General features: G+C 36.6%; 1 protein-coding gene across 1 annotated transcript in view; it reads right to left on the bottom strand.

Moving 5' to 3' along the window:
• LOC150090907 (arrestin domain-containing protein 3-like) overlaps window positions 1-22,865 on the bottom strand; it is a 229,872-nt gene that overhangs the window by 45,638 nt on the left and 161,369 nt on the right. Inside the window, exons 5-6 of the mRNA XM_090380595.1 lie at window positions 8,784-9,040; window positions 119-326 (exon numbers count right to left, since the gene is read on the bottom strand). Of these exons, the coding sequence (XP_090236721.1) occupies window positions 119-326; window positions 8,784-9,040 (465 nt within the window). The remainder of the gene's footprint in view (window positions 1-118; window positions 327-8,783; window positions 9,041-22,865) is intronic.

Raw genomic sequence — 22,865 nt, 5'->3', positions numbered from 1 at the left:
TCAATACTATTATCAAGATGACTGCAAACTTCTATTTAAATTTTCAAAAATTCAACTCAAAGAAAACTTCCTAGTAATAAACCAATAAGAGTTTTCACTAAGCCACCAACACACTTACGCTCAATTGGAGCAGATGTTGAATCATATTCACTGTATGGGGGAGCTGGTGGATAAAATACAAGTCGAGTTTCATTAGTTACTGCAACATCATCTAACTGTGGTGTAAGATGCCGATAATGAGGTGGTCTCGAACGTAATGGAACAGTTCCGATAACAACTGGAAGGTCCACAGATAAATTATAAGCACCTGGAATCTGTAAAGTAATCTATAAAAAAATATGCACAGTTTATTTTTAAAGAAAATCATTTAATGTAAATATTAAACTAATATGGAACATATTAAAGAATACTAAAAAGTAACATTACCCATACTTCTTTCAATAAATCATCACTGTTATTTTACTTCCATAAACTGATTTAATGAAATGGTCAGTGATGTTAGCTGTCTATGATTCAGTTTTAAATCATATAATAATTTTGTATATTTCTATCTCCTGATCAAACTAATGAAAGAGAAATTCAATCTCTAGCAACAATCAAACTAACCTAAAACATGAATGATTATAAAAGTTAGAAATGAAATACTAGGTTGAAATAATTTTAACTGTTGTATACAAAAGCATTAATCCTTAATCATGTCTTTAAATGAGACATTCTTCACAGGTGTTATCCATCCAGAAATACACTCACACACTTTTTACTATACCAAGATAAATAATTTTAATAAACAAGCATTATGTTACAAAACCTTTACCGGGTTCTTGTTTACATGCATAATGAGTCAGAACAAGGATCACAATTAGCCGTTTTCTTATTGCTGACATCATACCATATGAGGTGTCTAGAGTTTTCACATCCTCTCATTTCCCCATTCCACAGTTGCTCAATAGAATAAATCCACTTGGCTAAATTTCTTAATGGGAAAAAGGCTTCTTTTATTTTTCTTTTTTTCAAAGTGTCTGCAATTCTGCCCACTCACGATAGGAGGGAGTATATGAGAGCCATGTCAACCAATTTGGCTCTGGAGACATTGTGCAAGGTTCATGGGGTAGAATTTTTCTCAGTATGGTCTGTGCTAAACTTAAATAGAAAGGGAGCAAGAATATTTGCTGATGCTATCAAGGCAGTGTTAGGTAGGTTGGAAAACTGCTAGCTTGGAGGAGAATCACAGACTAATAGATTAACAGTAGCTGAAGGCAGAGGTGAAAGTGATTCCTGCACTGCTTCTATTGAAACAAGCAGCAGCCCGGGAAGCAAGTTGATCTATATTGGAGATTTCAAGGGCTGCTGGGAGTCATCATGGAACAAGTAAATACATGGGTTGTGTTAGGGTAACTAAGAGTAACAACGAATGCATGTACACCCAATGCTAGGAATATAGAAAATAAATTTGATGAATTTGAAGTGCTGGTGAAGACATCAAATGCTAATGTCATTGGGATATCAGTGACATGGTGTCACACAGAGATAAGGAATGCACAACTGGTATTTGGGGTGTACAATGTGTACAGAAAGGATAGAAGGGTAGGAGGGGTGATGCTGTTAGTTAAGAAACACAAAATCTAAGGAAGTGCATCCAGTTGACATGGGTGGACAGTGCAGTGTTGAGTCAGCTTGGTGTGACATGGGAAACCAAGTTGAAAGTAGGTGTGGGTTATAGGCCTAATACTCTGATCAGTACAATGAACAACTATACAGAGAAATAGAGTGGGCCAGTAAATCAGATTGTCTTATAATGGTGGATTTTAACTTCCCAGATAATGATTGGAACTTGTGGATTGGTCACTCGCACACTAGCAAGACTTTTATGGACTTATTGGATGATTGTTTTCTACAGCACCATGTCTGAAAGGAAACCAGAGGGAATAATACATTTGATCTGATTATCAGCAGTACTTATTCATGCATTAAGAATCTGCAGATAGATGAACCCCCTGGTGGCAGTGAATTGAATGTGGGATTTACTTAAAGATGTAACTACCATCAGGGGTAAGGGAAGGGTTTTTGTTTTGTAAAGGTGACTACAGTGATCTCACATGGTTTTGAAATTCTACAGAGTGAGACCAACTGATGTTGTTACCAACAGCAAATTCTAAATTCAAGGAATTAATCTTGGAAGCTACTAGACTTTTCATACCAACTAAGAAATACTCTTCAAGGTTTAGGCCTAAATGGGTGTCAGATGAAGTAATGAGATTCATGGCAGAGAAGAAAAATGCATGCGATGCACATAAATTACCAGACGACACAGACACCTATGGTAGATATAAGCTAGTCTGTAATCAAGTCAAAGGCAGTTAGGAAAGCAAATGAAGATCACAAGGAATCTTTGGCAAAGGATACAAAGAAAAACAGCAAAGACTTCTTTAATTATGTAAACTCTAGAAGGAAGGATGTGAATCAGATTGCTCCAATTGACATTGATGATCCTGTTCGGGTAGCTGACAAAATGAATGAGTATTTCGCATCTACATTCACACATGAGGAATTCTGTGGGGAAGTGGAGACTACAAGTTTATCAAACTCTAACAGGGAGCTAAAGAATTTTGAAATAACTGAGAGCAAATTGGAGGAGAAATTGTTGAAAGTTAAACATAAGAAAGACAGCTGGGGTGGATGGGATCTATCCAGTTATATTAAATTAGGCAGCAAAGGAAGTAAGCAAACCATTCTCCGTGATTATGAGAGCATCCTTGGGTCAGGGGAGGTCTGCACGGAGAAGAGATGTGCTAACATATTCTGAATTCCCAAAGAGGGTTCAAAGAGTGACACGAGTAATTACAGACTTGTTATTTAAATTCTGTTCTGGGGGAAAATAATGGAGTCACTGATTAAAGAAGCACTGCAGGATTACACACAAGACTGCAGTTATAGTTCAGACACAGCATGTGTTTGTTAAGGGGGAAGTCTTGTCTAACCAGCTTGATTGGGTACTATGCAGGAACGGCCCGAGGAATGCAATACACCCGGGCAGCAATGTTCAAGGGGTGCCTGAAATTTTAATTGGGCAAGAGATTTCAATTGGCACCCGGGTGTCAAATTGTGATTGGCATTCGGGTGCCACATACCCTAGGAACGCCCCTGGAACTACAATATGGTCACAAAGCAACTGTAGGCAAAAAATAATTTTGATATCATATACTTGGATTTTGATACTGTTACACATAGAAGACTGCTGTTCAAATTGGAGAAGTATGGCATTAAAAGCCAGTTGCAGCTATGGATAAAGGGATGGTTGAGTGGGAGAAGATGCATGTGTACCCTGTACGCATGAATGATGTTTTATGTGTAATCATCTTTGATGATACCTACTAACTTTCAAACAGCTAGAACCAAAATCATGAATGATGTAATTTATGCTCATGCCCGCTACTTACTCTACCAAATCAATATTAGCAAGAAATAGGATACACATGCCACTGCTTACTCTACCAAATCAACGTTAGTGATAAATAGGATACACATGCCACTGCTTACTCTACCAAATCAACATTTTTTGGAAGAGGTTAGAACAATAGCCTAATTACCCATTTATCATGTTACTCTGTCATGCTTTGTCGCAAATTACACATGCAATGCTACGAGATCTGCAAGAAACGACAGTATCCACGCATAATACGCTATCGAAACTATGACTTAGCTCAGGATCTCAACGAGTACAAGCATGAGATGGTAATGCTGCACATTCCATTTCACAATGAGGAAACAGAGATACCGTCAGAGATGAAATATGTCAAGATCTACAACGACAATGAAGAGCTCAAACTAGATTGTAAATTGTATGAATCGGACTTGGAACATTCGCAAAATGATTGAAATATGCAAGATGATGTGTCAAGACAATGCCGACAGTGATCCTGATGAATGCGGTAATGATCTGCATAGTCTTGTAATGCTACTGCGAGAAGAAGACCTCTTTTGAAACTTTTACAGTCATCTAAACAGCCAGATGAATGAGGATCCGAAGCTCAATGTGCTCAACCGACTCAGCGCAATTGCAAAGGAACATGAAAACTTGATGATCAGGGACTTCTGTAATTCAATGAGAATGACAAATGAAAAGCAAAAGATTCTACTTATATATGTAATTTGGAGTCTGTTATCTCCCAATTGTGAACCGGTTCAAATATTCTCGACCAGCCCAGCTGGTTGTAGAAAAACATTTATGATTCGCCTCATATAAAACAGCTTCAGTAATATAGAGGGGTACTGTAATATCTACATTACATGCGCTTCGACTGGTAAGGCTGAAGCGCATGTAATGATCTTGGATGTGTTCAGAGCTGGTTTATGCCAGCTCTGAGCACATTCAAGATCACTGCCCTCAAGATATCCATTTCTCTGGTTACCAGAAGGTTTCTTCCACGGGTGGCAATGATTAGCCCAAAGCCATTTAAGTGGTATGCCCCGAATCATAAAAACATTTTCTGCAACCGGCTGGTTTATGCCAGCTCTGAATACATCCAAGATCACCTCCCACAACCTTTGCAAGATCTCCTCTTCCAACTCTGTTCTTTTTGCCTTTCCCACGTTTTTTCTGCAACCAGCTGGTTCATGCCAGCTCTGAGCACATCCAAGATCACCTCCCACGAACCTTTGCTTTAAATGCTTTACTTTAAATTTTGGAAGATATCCATTTCTCCAGTTACCTAAAGTTTTCTGCCACGGGTGGCAATGGTTAGCCCAAAGTGACCTAAGTGATATGCCTCAAATCAAACGTTTTTCCGCAATCAGTTGATTTATGCCAGCTCTGAGCATATCCAAGATCACCTCCCAAGATCCTTAGCACGATCTCTTCTCCTGACTCCATTTTTCTTTGATGTCATTTCCGTGTCGCAAAATGTGACAAATTGATTTTACTACCGTCTGAAATTTAGTAGGTGACGCCAAAGATGTTTAAACATCAAAAAACCGGCAGGTAATTGTGCAGTCAGATGTGAAGTTTTCTGAGCAGTGCAGACAGGCTGCAAGAGCAGCTCATGGGGTCTTTTCAATGATATAGAGGAATTTTGCTAGTTGGGAAAAGGAGGCGATTATCCCTTTGAATAAGGCAATGGTCAGGTCACACCCTGAGTACTGCATACAGGTCTGGAGGCTTCATTTTAGGAAGGACGTAGAACTGCTTGAACGAATACAGAGAAGGGCAAAGAGATTGGTGAGGAGAACAAAGGGGTATCCTTACTAAAAGAGGCTTAAGTTCTGTAAATTGCAGTGTCTGGAGACTAAGCACCTGCAAGGTGATCTGATTGAGGTGTATGAGGCTTTGAATGATTTGAGCAAGCTCAATGCTGATGAGATTCTTTCTCTTGCTCAGATTATGCACTTGAGGGAGCATAAATTCAAATTGAGGAAAGACAGTTGCAGAACAAATGTGCAGAAATTTGCCCTTAGCCAATTAGTGGTTGATTGTTGGAACAAATATCCATCCGTTGTTGTGGAAGTTGATAGCTTAAATAAATTCAAGGAAGAACTGGACAAACTTTTGGAACAAATAGGTGAAATGGGATTTTTTTTTTTTTGGCTTATGCTATATAAGCTTGCTGTCTTGCATCATATTCCTCTACTAATGCTAAACGTCTTTCCCCACCTATTACCACAAAGTTCCTATCACCACATGTCTGAATGCAATCCAACTCATGTTCTGCCAATTGTGATTCTTTAGTATTCCCTTTGGCTATGTGTTTGTTGTGTTCATCTATGTGCATTTGAAATTTTCTTGCAGTCTCACCTATGTACTTTTCCACATTTACACATTTTTTTGTATATTATATGCCTTCTATAATGCACTAGCACCGAACCTTAAACAGCATGCCCCATCTTATTAATCGTCTTAAAGATCACTTGAAACCATACATTTTACAGATTCCTTTTGTTTTCACTAATACCTTTTATATATGGAATTACTACTTTTGTAATCCATATTGCATACTGTGCTATTGTTTTTGTTGTTAAAAATATTTTTCTATGGTCGTGTTGATTAAATTACTTGGGTACCCATTAAAGCACTATTAAAGGATTAATATTTAATAACAATACTTTAATATTGCTGATTCCCTTCGTGATTTGGTTTTGTCTTTATCCCAAATTTCAAACATCTATTCAATAACATTTTAATAATATCTTTTTATATTTTGTCTGAGTGATCAGATACAAGGTTTATACATTGACTTGAATCTGTTGGTTTTCTGTACACTTGAAAAAAGCAACCTGTCTTTTTCATTAGTCACCACTGGTGACTAGTGAAAAAGACAGCTTTTCTTGACATCCTGGTGAGTCACCAGGATGTCCAAAGAAAAGCAAGCTATTATTGGCCAATAACAGCTTGCCTTTCTTGTGAGGCATACTATTATATATGTGAACAAGAACCAGCTAAAAGGGTTAGTAATGTAATAATGCTCATCTATTAAAATTATTTATTATGGCATACGAAGTGGAAGGACAGTTGCAAAACATGTGCGGAAGTTTGCCATTAGCCAGTGGGTGGTTGATTGCTGGAAAAAAACTTCCATCTGTTGATAATTTAAATAAGTTCAAACTATTGGAGGAAATGAATAGGAGAAATGGGAGGAGACAGGGGTTTTTTGGCTGATGCTGTATAAGCTTGCTTTCTTTTCCACTTCACTTTTCTCTCCCGTAAGTACTAATGCATTCCATAAACCTTCAAAAGATTTCCTAATTTCTCTGGTCATTGGCATAACTCTCTGGACCTCAATATCTTTATTATCAGAATTTAACACACACACACACACACACACACACACACACACACACACACACACACACACACACACACACACACACACACTATATTAATACACAAAAAGAGACTTAAGTCATTATCATATCGTTATTTCTGAATGTGAGATTTATTAAAATTTTATGACACTATATTTCTTAAAAATAAACTTTCAAAATGATGATCTCTTTAAAAAATCTCCGTTAGTTACATGCCATAAAGAAAGACTTGGGCAAATACCTACAAAGGTAAAATGATACAATATCTTAACCTGCCTATGTGTAGGAGTATTGAAAATAAAATGAACAAACTTGAATTCTTGGTCCAATCAACTAACACTGATATTGTAGGAATAACCAAAACATGATACCATTACAAGATAGGACAGAATAAATTTCATTACGGTGAGTAAGCAGCTCAGAAGACACAGAGGAGCAAAGGGGTAGGGGGGGGTAAGTGTTATACTAATTAACAAGAGCTGCTTGAAAGCAAACAACATGGTTCCCAAAGTCTAATCAAGCCTATGCAGATGTTAAGTCCATGTGGTGTGAGATGACAGTGGTAAAGGAAAGATAATAGTGGTAGTGTTCTAGGCCAAACAATTCCAAAGAGTCCAAATAAAAATCTCTATGCAATTTAAGTGGTTATGCAAGAGCAAGTGAATCATTACAGGTGATTTACAATTTCTGTCTTACAGTTTGGTAACCTTTGACATACAAATACATCTAACTCTCCTCAATGACTTGATTGCAGACCAGTTTATAATTAGAGTAGGTTTCTGAATCTTATGATAATTTATTATTATTATCTATATGGTGCAAGGAAGCCTGAGGCTTATGCTGCACCATCCAAAAAAAAAAATAAATAAAAAATTCTGAATTACCCTGAGAGAGAGAGAGAGAGAGAGAGAGAAAGAGAGAGAGAGAGAGAGAGAGAGAGAAAGAACAAGAGTCAGAAGTAGAAGGGAATCAACAAGGAAGAGAAGAATGGTGATATCCAGCTCAGGACACTGAGTATGCCACACCCATACTTGCCAGATGTGAGCCTCTGGGGTTAATGCATCACACTGATCTTTTTTCTCTGCCACTAGTCCATCAGTTCTTCTGACATCCATTTAGGTCTACGCCTTGAACAGTATCTCTTCAAAGATACTGTTCAAGCCCAGCATCTTCTACAATTACTTCCCCGAATGCTTCCCACTGAATAGAATTTAAAAACTGTCTGAGATCATTGAAGTCATCTTTATGAAAGCAAAATTCCAATCCTTTCTCCCTTGACTGTAGTTATATCTTTAAACAGATCCTACCTCAATACACTGCAATCACTGCTACCTGGTGATTCTTTAATTGCAGATTCTTCATGCATGAAAAGTCACTCCTGATAATCAGATCAAGAGTACTGCTTTCTCTTGTTGCCCCTCCAACATGCTGGTGTAGAAAAAGGTCCTCCAAATAAATCTGGAAGTCTTGTTACTATGTCAGTGACCAACCCATGTGGCTTATTCAAAGCATTCAACAACTTAAAAAACCAGCCTTTGATTCAGTGGTGGTCCCCACAGATTTAAGATGTTTAAAATGCTCTCCTATTCACAAAGGGGGAATTCAAAGGGCAAATTGAGTAATTGCAGGCCCCTTAAAGTTCTCGATTTCTGTTACAGGGAAAATAATGGAGTCAGTGGTTAAAGAAATATGTTATATGGCAATCACAGCATGAATTTGTTAAGCGATCCTATCTGACCAATCTGATTAGTTACTATTTTCTTTGAACAAGTATTTTAAATGCTGGTCTCTCTCTCTCTCTTTTTGATTTGTGCTGGTTAATCAAAAGGTGCTATATGCCTATTCTAAATTCTCTAAATTAGATGTGATAAAACTAATAGCTTAATTGAGTCAAACAGAATAATTTTAAAATATATAACATTGACAGAAATATTAAAAATAAAATTCACTCATTTTTTTTTTTTGAAACAAGTGATAAAATTACTTACTCTCACAGCATAATCAACACGTATAAGACAGCAATTTATAATGGATGGAGATACAGCTGGAATTTTTAGTAACTGTGCGTCCCAGTTCGCTGTTCTGCCAGGCTGAACTGCAAGACCAGTAACAATTGTGAATTTGCATCTTCGTGAGCGTGACTTTCCACCAGCTAAAAAAGTCTGAGTTTGATGGAGGGTAGCATGTGGAATGATTGTTCGACTGGATAAATTCTCAAAATCTGCTGTAATAGCTATAGATTCTCCTATTAAAACAAAGCGATTTCAGTGTTTTCCGATTCATTGTAAAATTATTTTTTTACCTTATAATTGTACTAATTAATTAGTACAATTATTAATAAAATGCAATTATATTCTATTTTACATTTACAATTTAATTAAAATGCATTATAATAAAATCTTTCTACAAACAAATGAACAACAAAACCAAAAGTAAAATTTATATAAAAAATAAAATAAGAACAAATAAAGTATTAAAAATTATATACAGAGATGAATATTAAAATTAATAAAATGTAGAATAATTTTCAAAAGCTAAATATTTTTTTTTTTTATCAACTCTTAGATCTTATTTAAAACAATATTTAAAATAACTAAATGCACAAGGCATAGTACATTAAGAGTTTAATATGTATATAATATCGGTAACTCTTAAGAAACTACAAAGTAGTTGTTGTAGGCATCATCTGCTCTTTCTCATATTGTGCTCTGCCTTCACGACGAGTTGCCATGATATTGCACTATCTTGAATAAGTAACGCTTCACTAATAGAGAAGACTATTGTTACTTATTCTCAGTGAGTACCACCACCCAGACATGTTTCAAGGCTATTGGCCTATCATCAGTGGGTGGGCAGGTACCCTGGTATTGCAGACATGACGACCCAGACATCACAAGGCCAATAACCTTGAAACATGTCTGGGTGGTGGTACTCACTGAGAATAAGTAACAATAGTCTTCTCTATTAGTGAAACGTTACTTATTCGAGGTAGTGCAATATCATGGCAACTCGTCGTGAAGGCAGAGCACAATATGAGAAAGAGCAAATGATGCCTACAACAACTACTTTGTAGTTTCTTAAGAGTTGTCTATGGTGTATCTACACACCAATATTATATTAAAACAATATGTATGGCACTTGATAAAGTCTGTAGACAAAATTTATATCCTATCAGAACAAGGAGGAGGTTCGTTCAGACTCCAGAGATGGTAACTGACCGGTGCTTAACACTTGCTGCCACCTAAATGTGAGAGAACTCAATGTGCTATAATTACTGAAATGTTGGAAAAAAATCAACATTCTGACATCTCAACCTCTCTGAAAATCCATACGTAATGGTTGTAAATAGCAATACATACTAGTTTACAAAGCTTAAAAAATGTCAAATGTGCGAGACCTAATTTCCCATTTACTGTAGTTATATTGGCCAGAGACACACTGTTGTCATTCGCTGTAATCACAAGATAACAAGTGATATTGTAGGCTGACTCACGTTTTCAGGAGTTCACATTTTTCTGTTCAAACATAAATTTAATGAGGCAGGATAGTGTGAGCAGAGGAGCACATTTTTGGAGGTCACTATCATAAAGCAATAAAAACAAATTGCAGTTCCCAGCTTATTGGGCTTTTCTGTTAGTGCAATCTAATTATAAATGGGTAGTAAACTATCTTACTGCATTTGCGATAATACCGATAGCTGGAATTCGCTGAGTTTTTACGGTGAAATATGTTTCCCCTTCCACGAAATCTTCAATCATATAAAAAGCATAAATAAATTTTCAGAATCTTCTCTTCATTCCTATTTTTTAAGCTTCCCAAACTTGTCTTACTTGTGCAATTTGTTCTCCTCGTTATTGATTGCTTATCTTTTTTGTTGTTTTAAATTTTACAAATTTACTGTTTATTTACTTTTTTACTGTTTTAAATTTTACAAATTTACTGTTTATTTACCTTTTTACTGTTTTAAATTTTCCAAAAAAAAAAAAAAGAAAAGAAAATGTCAGTGAATAGAAACATCAAAAAATGCCATATCTTGTCAAGACAAAGTGCTATATTTACTGTAATATTTATTTATTAGAAATTTAAGATGTTTAAACCTGTGTCAGCAATTTTATTGGGTTTCTAACTTTTTTTAGTGTTTTACTTACCAGACTGAACATTTTTTTTTTTTTTTTTAAGTGTCCTTATCCCTATTTTTACCATGAGCCCTGTCGTTTTTAATATGCGAAATACCATAATGCAGGGGTTTTTAGGAACACATGTACCGCGTTATAGCAGAACTGACTGTACTTTGAATAAACCAAGGTTAGTTTACTCATACATGTAATAATAATTTTTTTGGAGCATCTGTCTCATTTTGCAATTGCTGTATAGTGTACGTTTGGATAAAATTTTTTGGCCAAACTGCAGGTGTGGCATGTGGCACTTTTTCTGCTAATAAGGATTTTGTGAATTTTATTATGTCACACTTTAATATTAAAATAATGCTTTGGGGGGGGGGGTGGAGTAGACTTTGGATGGTGACAGAATCAAAGGAAGCACTGATATCCAGTTAAGTTGTTGAATTGAACAAAGATACAATTTATGGAGATGGCACCTTTGATAAAGTTTCAAACATGTTTTACCAGCTGTATACGTGGCATTCCAAGGTTGGTAAACTCATATCCACCATGTCCAGTAGACTCTCGAATTTCCGGTTAATCCAAAAATACAGGAGTCCCCGACATACGTAAGAGATACGTTCCAGGACTTCTTACTTCGTCGAGTTTTACGTAACTCGAGAATGACTTGTAACATATTGCTACTATATTATTATTGACAAATCTGAATTCAGCGCAATACTTGTTAATGCTTGACCATTTTCATACATTCTTATTAGTTAAATTTTCTGATCCAAATCGATCGCGTTCCTTTTGTTGGACAATTTACTAATAGCGCTGTCACTTATTCTCTTAGTTGGCACCGTGATAACGGTCAAAATGAAATTTTACTAAAGCACATTTATGGAGGTTAATAAAATACAATAAAAACAATTTGCACTTTCTGTTTTATTCGGCATTTCTATTAGCGCAATCTATTATAAACGGGTAGAAAACTCAATCTTATTGCATTTGCGATGATACTGATAGCTGGAATTCTGTGAGTTTTATGTTATTATGGTGAAGTGTGTGCCCCCTTCACTGAACTCTTCAGTCATATAAAAAAAAAAAAAAAAACCCATAAATAATTGTAAGAATCTTCTCCTTTTTTCCCATTTTTTTGCTTGTTACTCCGATCTCACCTGTGCAATCATTATTGATTGCTTATTATTATTATTTTTTTTTGTTGTAAAAAATTGAGTGAATACAAATTTACGTAAATCCGTAGTTCCGTAAGTCGGGGACTTACTGTATCGAAAAATGTTCAGCAACCTACGTAAAAAAATATGGCAATAGATAAAAAATGAAAAAACTTACCACGTACTACTCTTGTGTCCAATACGATGCTTCCCTTTATTTTTTGCAATGTCGCGTATGGTTTGGTCACCAACATTATAATGGTTAATCAAAGATTTAATGGATGCACCGTTTTCAAACTTTTTAATAATTTCAAGTTTTTGTTTAACTGAAAGCACAACTCTTGTGTTTACCCATCATTTTCGCGATTTCTAGACAAAAAAATTGACATCCCTGACATAAATAACAAAACTTGTCTTTTTACGGTGCAACGGAACACAACAATCAACGCAACGCAATAAAACAAAAGGCATCTCCGTAGCCAGGTGGGAAGGAACAGCAGTGCGTAGCACACGCTTCTTGATTAGACCAGGGTTCGAGCCTGTCACCACCAAATACGGAGGATGTGGAAAGGTCAAGGGAATGACCACAGCATATTCCCGGAGCAATATGGCCTTAGTTGCTAATGCTCCTAAAAACCAAATAACAAACAAACAATAAAACAAACTAAACATTTGAATTTTTTTTGAGGTGCGGGTGTGGGGTTGCAAGATAATAGGCACATTAATCTCCCAGTGATGACTTATAACGCCACTTCTTGTTGTTCATTTACAACTTGCAAAATATATGTTTACACCTATTCTAGTCGTTACTTGAATTTATGATTTTTTTTTTTTTTTTTTAATTTGGAGTTTTTAAGTGTCCCGGTTAATCGAGAGTCTGCTGTATTTACATTTTGTTACAGAAAAAGAACTTGGATACTTATAACAGAATGTTTGAAATCATGAAGCTGTTGGTTTCAAATCTGGTTCCTCAAAAGGTTTTAGTGCATTTTGAGAAGGCTTGCATGAATACAGTGAGGACTGCCTTCCCACATGCTGAGGTCAAAGGGTGCTACTTCCATCTGTGTCAGAGTCTCAGCAACGTTGGTTTGAAGACTGAATTTGAAACTGATATAAATATAAAACTTGGACTGAAGTCTCTTGCTGCATTAACCTTTGTCCAAGTCCATCATGTGGGGAGATCTTTGATGAGTTTGCCAGCCCATTTCCAGACGAAGATAGCTATAATGAGGTGCACACACTTTACTTATTTTCCACATACATTGAGGGTGCAGCAGGTAGAGATCCCCAGTTTTCAGTAGGAGTGTGGAGTCATCATGACACGGCTCTTGAGCGGTCGCCTGGAGCTGTGGGAGATTTCGCGGTGCACTCGGTTTCCTGTTCAACTGTAGTCATCCTGGCATGTTGTTTTCGTTTGGTGAACTGGGGAGGGACCTGGTTTGCCACAGACTGGCGCTGGCTGGTGCAGCGGGTTGTCTGGGGGTGGGATGGTGTGGTGTGCTGTGTGACTTGATTGCTGCTTTTGTGTGGGAGTGTGGAGGATGGGCTGAGGTGCTTGCAGTGGTGAAGGTTCTGTTTGGGTCCTTGCCAAATGGGTAAATCACTGAGGTATGTCTGAGTTGGTTGTTTTTTGGAGGAGGGCTGAGGAGTGTTGGCTGTTCGCTTTGTGGGATGGAGAGGAAATAGTTTGTTTTTATAAATGGAGTAGAGGGTTAGTTTCAGTAGAGTCAGAGCATTTTGTTTCCTGTAATTTCCCTTGCAGGCATTTGCATCCAGGTGTTTTGGTTTCTATTGGAATCAAAAGTTTTATATCAAGAGTTATATTGGGGTGCATCATATGGAGGTGGATGTGAAATGTGTGGATTCGGCATTTTGTTGCATTTTGGGGTGTGAAATGGTTTGTTTTTTGTGAACTGGAAATGGTGTGAGCATTCTTCCATGTGAGAATTTGTTTGTGTGAGTAGTTTTCTGTGTGGGTGTTTTTCATGTGAGCATTTGTGATGGTGGAGTTTTCGTGTGCGCATTTATCTGGTCACTGGGTAGCAGTAACCCCAGAGTAACATATCAACTGTGTGGTAGGGAATAAAAAAGACCCGGGAGTTATTGTGCAGTCAGATATGAAGTTTTCCAAGCAGCGCAGACAGTTTGCAAGAATAGCTTATGGTGGGGAATTTTTCTAGCAGGGATAAGGAGGTGATCCCATTGTATAAGGTAATGGTAAGGCCACACATTGAGTACTGTATACAGGTCTGGAGGCCTCATTTTAAGAAGAATGTAGAGCTGCTGGAATGAGTCAGAGAAGGACAACAAGATTAGTGAATGGAAACAAAGGGTTGCTCTTACAAAGAAAGGCTTAATTTTGCAAATTACAGTGTCTGGAGACTAGGCACCTGTGATGTGATCTGATTGAGGTGTATAAGGTATTGAATGGCTTGAGCAAGCTCAGTGCTGATGGGATTCTTCCTCTTGCTCATATTAACCGCCTGAGGGGACATAAATTCAAATTGCTGGAACAAACTTCCATCTGTCGTAGAAGTTGACAGCTTAAATAAATTCAAGGAGTACTAGACAAACATTTGGAATGAATGGATGAGTGAAATGGGTTGGGTTTTTTTTTTTTTTTTTTGGCTGATGCTGCATAAGCTTGCTTTCTTGCATCATATGCCTCTACTAATGTTAAATGCTAATGCTTGGTTATTGATAGTTCAGCATTGGCCTCAAAGGCAAACAGGATGGCATTAGTTGTAACCAGCAGATTAATGACTGTGGATTGATTCTTTGCTGCATAATGGATTTGTGGTATGGGTTGAGTTGGATTGAAAAAATTGAGTTGAATTGAAAATTTATGGGTTGAGTTGGAAGAAGAGATTTTTAAGTACATTTAGAAGAATATTGGCAACAGCTGTTCAACATGTGTATGAAACTGAGCCTTAAGGACAGGTCTGACAGTACATTCTGTCCACATAACAGGAAATATGCCTGTTATGTGGTGACAAGGGGATCTATAATGTATTGATTTAAGAGCCCTCATCGGGAAATGAGGAACACAATCAGGGCTGATTGTTCTACTAGTAGGAATGGAGTGTGTCGTGGATGTATTAAATCTTGATATGTAGTCCATCCATTCATTTGGATGCTAACATCATTCCATGGATTTGTGGGGTTTGGATAAAGGACACTTTCCTTTGACTAGCGTGAAATGCATATATTGTTTGACTGCAACCGATCTTTTCCTAATAAAAATGGCATGTGCATTTGAGAAGGCAATTTTATCTTGTATGTGACATGATACACACAAGATAAAGCTTCTTATGTTGTATGTATCTTATTTTATCCTCTATTTAAACTTCTTAACAGTTATTTTTCAGACCATTCGATTGTGGTCAGGAGTGGAATGGAAATTGTTTCCAGACTGGTTATGAGAGGTTGCCCACAGGGGTCAATTCTTGGTCCCCTGTTCTGGAACCTGGTATTTGACTTGTGGTTGAATAACAATGGATGGTCGCCTATGTAGATGATCTTACTTTCTTGTGCCAACTCAAGGAAAGGTCTGGACGATACTGCAGATATGGTTCTGAACAAACTCTCTCATTGGACTCACTAATTTCAAGTGTCTACTGCTAAGACTTCACAAATGCTGTTGAAGGGAAAATTGGATTGTAGTCTTCCTCCACTGATTAAATATAGAAATCAATCAATATGATACTCTTCTTCTGTCAAATATCTTGGAGTTTTACTAGACAATTGTTTAAGCTTTATACCATGCATGAAGTATATTAAGGACAAGTGTAAAGTACTCTTAACAAAACTTCATCAAGTTATAAGGCAGAAGTGGGATCAGTCCACTCAGGATGTATTATAACTGCTTATTTTTGGCTATTGTAACAGTGCCAGAGCCAGGGGCTATAGTGCAAACAATGTGGCGTCAAGTATCTCTTGCAGGCTCAACATATTGCCTTGTTAATTATATCGAGAGCATGCAGAACAACTTCTACCATGGCCCTCCAGGTTTTGCTGGACAAACTACCACTGCAATATGAAGTGCAGTTTTGTTACTTCAAATATCACTTGAAGAAAAATATTCCTGTAGTAGTCGATATGTTCAATTGGACCTAAATAATTCTATGTCAGTGGAAGAAGAAGATTGCGTTCGGTCTTTGTCTCAAAGTGGCAGCAGGACTGGTCATCAACTAGTCTGGGAGGTACAACTCAAGCGTTTTTCCCTGTGGTTAAGGAATTTGTAAAAAAGGATTTACTATGGTTCTTTCCAAGTTTATATTGCATGTTTTTATTAACTGGACATAGTAGCATAAATAGTAAACTTTATAAGCTTGACCTTTCTACGACCACACCTCTGGCTCAGAGGAAACCATTGACCACATTATATTTATATGTCATCTCTATTGTGATCTTCATCATGAATTAGAATTGGTGGTAGATAACTTTGATCCTTGCAATAAAATGGAATTTGTTCAGTCAAAGAATATCCCCAGTGTTCAAAATCAACGAATCCTGATTTTTTCCTAGAATTCTCATAAAGTTTTACTATAGTTTTGATGCCTTTGCTGTGGTGTCTCGCTCATGAACTTTGCACCGTTTGGAAGTCATAGTGTTTGCTCTTCATATCAGCTCTACACTTTCAGGAAGATGTTGTCCATCTTTCTGAACTTTGCCCTCTTTGAAAGACATAGAATGAAAAAAGATGGTGGAATGAGTTTAACTTGGGTTTTAAGATAAAAATATTGTGTTCAGGCTCATCTTTTCCTGGTGTGAATTTCTCTACGTCACCCATCATGTCACCTCTTGATCATGATTCTTCAAATGAACTTTCACATTTTGGAAGACGTTAACCATCTGAACTAATACGAACTTTCACATTTTTGAAGACATATCCCACACTGAAGATATTATGCCCATATGATTATTTTCTTCATTTCCTGAGAAGATTCTACTGTCAACTTAAAGTGTTTTCTTTGAATAGTTAAAAGAAAAGGAAAATTATGAAGATAAGTTCTCTTCAAATGGCATAGGCAGGGACTAATGATGATGCCTTTTGGGAAAGATTTCCTCTGTGATAATTGTTCCTGAGAATTCTTGCTGTATTTAAACCTGTGTAGTTGATTGGTACCCTTAATTAGGGTCAGTTGAAGTAAATATTACTTCATGACGATGGTTTCCTTTTTGACATGGATCTCACGAAGTTGACTGTTGGCGGAGATGATAGTTTCATTATCCTTTTTTTTTTTTACTTCAGCCTTACTTATGTCTTCTAACTTCCCTTTTCTGGTGGATCCATCTGTTTGATCCACTTCTATACTATAATTATATCCTTCCCTCACCAGATCCCTTACTTATTCTACTATAAATATTATTTCATTTTCTTCTCCTGTGCCTCCCGAGGATTTTGTCTCAGGTGGGTGCAACAAGATATTAGTATATCCTGGCCGCCTCCACGTGGAGGGGATGGGATGGGATGGGATGCAGTGACCAGGTGTTGCTGCTTCTCACGTGCTAAGAGCCAGGTGCTGGCTAACTACACAACAACAACAGAACACATCATTACACATACACATCCAACACACTACATACAAATGGCCGGCTTTGGCACAAGCTTCTTCACAAGAGGTACAACATCAGCTAATGGGGCAAAGCCTGGGGTTCGCCAACAACACATGAAATCCCTGTATGTGACATGATTCTTTCCACACTTTGTGCCTGTTGATTATTTCTTGAAATGTGGTTGATAGATCAGGTGTCCACCATGCTTTGGATCTGCTGGTTATGGCAACTTTTTTTGAAGCAGCATAGGAAGTAATAAGGTTAAGCCATCTTGTCATGAGGGTTATTGCAAGATCAGGGGGCATTTCCCTAGGTCCTGCCAGGGAAAGATAGTGGCAGCATATATGCATTTCTGTGGTCTAGTAACAATTTATGCAAAGCATATCCATGCTACTTTTTTCTTTATCCCCTTACATAGCAGGCCTTTCTTTTGCTGTACTATATTAGATTTTTATGTTCACAGAATAAATTCCAGGGCTTGCTCTTCTCTCTTTTAGCATTATTGCAGTCTGCACTCCACCACATTTTAGGATAACTATGTATTCTAGATGATTTTAGTATGGTGATTTCAGTATCATTCAATATTTTCTCTGTGACATGTGACTGCAGAGTCTACTCAAAAAGACTGAAAGGCATTATCAAGCACTGCAGTTGGTGTCTTTGAATTTCAATGTAATTATTTTTTCAGTTTATGGAGGTGCATCAGTTAAAATTCTGCAGATCATTGGATAGTGATCACTATTTAAGGGATCATCCAGAACTGCCCAATCTAAGGAGAGGTATATATTTGGAGAGGAGATTAATAGACCAAGCACTGAACTTGTGCCTGTGGGAAGGTGTACAACTGTAAGGACTCCCATATTTAACAGTGTTAAATTCAGCTTATCAAGGAGTCTACTGGCCTCGCTTATTTGGTTGTGGGGAGCCCCCTAGTGGATGATGCCTATTAAAATCTCCTAGAATACAGAAAGGCAGAGGAAGTTGCTGAATGGGGTTATTAAAGTTCAGAGAAAAAAATATATGATTTGGTGAAAGGTACAATGATACAATTGTTAGCACAATGACAAATATTAGATGAGTTGCAACTGCTTTTAATTAAGTTTAAGTGGAACATATTTGGAAGGAATTCTGGAGTTAATGAGAATTGTTACTCTTCCCTGTGCTGCACTGGATACTCTGTCTTTTCTATACATGGTATAATGTTTTATAGATAATGGGAATTTTTCAAGTGAGATTTTGTTTCCTCTAGGGGAATGCCCATAGGGCAGTAATGCTCAAAGAGGTAACAGATATAATCAGATTACCACACAGGGCTTGGCAATTCCACTGAATTATTATGTGGTATTGTGTGTTCAGATTTGGTAGAACTTCTCCCTGTTTCTGAGATGCAGCTGATTTGTGTCCGTCTATTTTTAACTTTTCTTTTTCTTCTTCTTTTTTTTTTTTTTTTTTTAAATACTAATCTAGCTAAGTGTGCATCATCTGCTGCACATATTTCCAATATCAAAGTTGTCTTGAGGTGGTTGATCATTTATGTTGATGTATAAGGAAGATTCTTTTTAATTTTTTTTAAGCATTAAATGCTTTTTTCTCATATTTTTAGCAATCTCATATTGTTCATATGAATTAGCATTCATTTGAATTGAGGTGGGTGCTTATGGTCTTGATCTGATTTTTTCTGGAACATAATCTGCCACACTGGTCCAGTGCAAGTTGGCAGATCGACCGTATTTAGCAATCAGGGGCTTGAACCCCGGTCTACTCAAAGAGCGCGTGCTACTGCACCCCCACTCCTGACCACTCGGCCACGAAGGCCTCTTAAATATTCTTTTAGCTGCAGATATATCAAGAACTGAAAATTGGTGAAATAATCAGGGCTGTGGAGCCAGAGGTTTCTATGGAGATGAAGCTGGCGCTGGAGCCAGTAAAAAAAAAAAAAAAAAAACTGGCTCCAACTATAACTTGGTCAGTCATAATCATGAGGGTAGCACATATGTCATATGCTTTGATGCTTCGTGGTGAAGTTTTCATTTCCCTGTTCTTTTTGTTTACTATGTTTTTTTTTTTATTTAATGTCTAAACAAGTGAGTAGTCTTCAAATAATGTACACTTTACTTTTTCAGAAATGTTAAATATCTGGTCAATGATGAACAAAGGATCTAGAATGAAGTCTAATGTTGAATACTTTACAGTCACTGAAGATGATAAATACTATATTTACACATGCCAATCTTCATATGGCAAGATTTTGACTTGTGGAGCAAAAATTAGTAAACCTTTGACCAATAAGACCAATATTTCAACAAGAGAATTCAATTTGAAGCGTCACATAAGTTGTAATCATCCCAAAGTGCTTAAGAGCAGTTGTGAGCTATAGTGGGCTCGCAAGAGCCCATTGTTATTTTATATGAAAATTTGTGAGCCCATTGTTGAGATGATCATTTATTTTACAAATCAAATCCTGAATGCAATTATTGAGTATCCAGAGCCGAAACTATGTGGGACACCATCCCCAGCATTCGATCAGTTATGCATTTTAAAATTGCTTCATTTTTATTTTATTAAAGTCTGACCTCTGTTTAACCAACTTCTTTATAGCGAATTTTTTTGAATTCCCCTTTTTGGTAATTACATTTAAAATAGTTTCTGCTGAACGAAGAAAATTTCCATGTAACGAACGGATTACAAGACAACTTTGTACGCACTGTTCTTACCTCTGGCCTTTCAGCAATTAGAAAGCGCGAATTAAGGGTGAAAGCGATTACAGTTTCACAATGTTAGTGGTGTCCCTAAAACCTGCAGTCATATACCGAGAAGTCGCACTCATCAATCTGCTTTCCATAGGATTTCAGAGGATTAAGAAGATTCCTGACATGGATAATAGCCTGTGGTCAACCTGTGTTGTGGTTCCCTTTACTCTGACAAACAGGCATGTTTTTCAGAGAAGCGAGTGATCTACGCCTTCCAGTAAATTTCTCGATCTATGTTTACATGCTCACAGTGCTGAATATCCGAGTGATTCTGACATATTGCACAATATTCAAAGAGCTAGTGACAGTAGCAACATAGGGGGTTGAGGTAACAAAGATATTATATGAACTTTATGAAGATGAAATTTTAGCAGCTTTTGAAACTTTGTCAAGGCTTTCACTGTAGAAAATGTTCTAAAATATAATGGCATAAAGGCAATAATTAAAAAAAAAAACTGTATGCATTATATCACCAAACTCCTAAAAAAACAAAACAACGCGAATTAAGGATCATTGCTAAAGAACTTGATGTGGAAACTAAAAATCGGTCATGTGTTCGGGCCATGATTAGCAGCTTGTATCTTGCAGACGGCAACTGCGGGTTGAAGGAATTATCCTGCTTTGTGCAAACATTTTGAATCAGAAGTTAAATTTACGGGATTATTAAACTGACTTTTCAATGTGGAATTTCTTAACGATTTAGCACTAATGATCGACATCCTACAGGAGCTCTCTTACCTTTCAGAAGCTTTATAGAATAACTATGGTAAAAGCAGATAAATTAATTATTCCAACTATAAATGCTATTGCTAATTTGAAAAATTCCGAAAGAAATTATGACGCTAAAATTGAGAGCATGTTGAAGTGGAAAGAATTTGAAGGAATCAAATTCAAAAGTAAGAACACATTAAAAAAAATTACCTTGTGGAGTTATTAATGCAACAGAACGGTTTTAAATTTAATAATGATTCCATGGACGACGAGGAATTAAAAGAAACTTTAAACATATGCTACCTGAAATCGTGGAGTGTGAAAGAACTTTCATCTCAGTGGTCAGGCGGTGAAAACCGAATAAGAAATTTAAGTTTTCTGATTAAATTTGAAACAAAAATTAATGATTTTAGAGATTTTGTCTTTAGAGATCTTTAAAATCCCTGTTCAATTAAGAAAGCCAGAAATATCTTTGAAATCATTGCGATTAGCAGTGATGAAGCTGAGAGAGCTTTCAGCGTACTGAATAATATTGAGTGAATGAATGAATAATGTTGAAAATTAAATACGGTGCAGATTATTATGATCTAAATGGAAAACCACTGCTTCAATTTGATCCGGATCGTTACATCAATCCTTCAATTTGATCCGGATCGTTACGTCATCGCTCAGCAATTGAGCAAAGCAGATCGACACCAAATATTAATAAAGTAAATTGGCAATTTTTAGAATCAATTTTTCTTGAATATTTGTGTAATAATTTTTTTTCACGTAATATTTGTTTTATATTGTGGAATGTTTTGTTATAGTTTTTACGTTATTTGTGATATGGGAATTTTTTCATGTTATTTTTTATTCGCAATATTAAAATTTTATCATGAAAAAAACGTATCCATTATATTTCCCCGAGTTGTTAAAAAAAAAAAAAAAAAACGAATAAAAAAGTTGCGCTTGTGCTGAGTATGTGCGGTAAATGGTTTATGTAAAACATCCTTCGCGTTTCTTTTAGGTATTTTGATGTAGTATTAGTATTATTAGCCCTATGGTACAAGGAAGCCTGAGGCTTATGCTGCAACAGACAAAAAAAAATTTTCAAGTTACCCTGAGAGAGAGAGAGAGAGAGAGAGAGAGAGAGAGAGAGAGAGAGAGAGAGAGAGAGAGAAAGGAATCAAGAAAAAGAAGAATGATGATATCCAGCTCAGGACCCTGGGTGTGCATATTGATTACAAAATAAAAGAGCTTTTGTATTGTAAATATTTTATTGAACATTTGCAAATTTTCCTAATTTCTGGAAGACATGATACAATGGATTTATGATAACTAAAGTAAGAGATGTATACTTGCGATTGCAAGTATACATCTAAATGTCTCTAGAAAACAACGTCAATTGAAGTACCGATCTTGGAATGTATTAACAATGGAATGTAACAAAAATGCGAGACAAAAAAAAGAAATTGTTGACAAATATTTGTATTGTTACCGTTATATCATAAATACTTTTATTGTTACAATCATACTTACTGCAGTATAAACTTCAGGAAGGATTGTGACGTCATACTATTCAAAAATTCTAAAAAGAACTCCAGACACTATCATATTGAGGTATCATTGTAAGGGGGAGGCATGACAACAAGGTTTTTATGTTTTTTTTTAGATAGACCTTATACACATACACATGGTTAAGGGGTAACAAGCCCCATCTGTCCACCCCCTGAATCCACTCCTAACTCGAGATTTCATACTGGTTAGTCAGAATAATGCGTCACGTGCAC

Source organism: Mastigoproctus giganteus, chromosome 1 (assembly GCF_048544385.1).
Source record: "Mastigoproctus giganteus isolate SK-2022 chromosome 1, ASM4854438v1, whole genome shotgun sequence".
Classification (NCBI taxonomy): domain Eukaryota; kingdom Metazoa; phylum Arthropoda; class Arachnida; order Uropygi; family Thelyphonidae; genus Mastigoproctus; species Mastigoproctus giganteus.
Note: the sequence above shows the minus strand (reverse complement) of the source record. Positions and strands in the feature narration are given on the sequence as shown.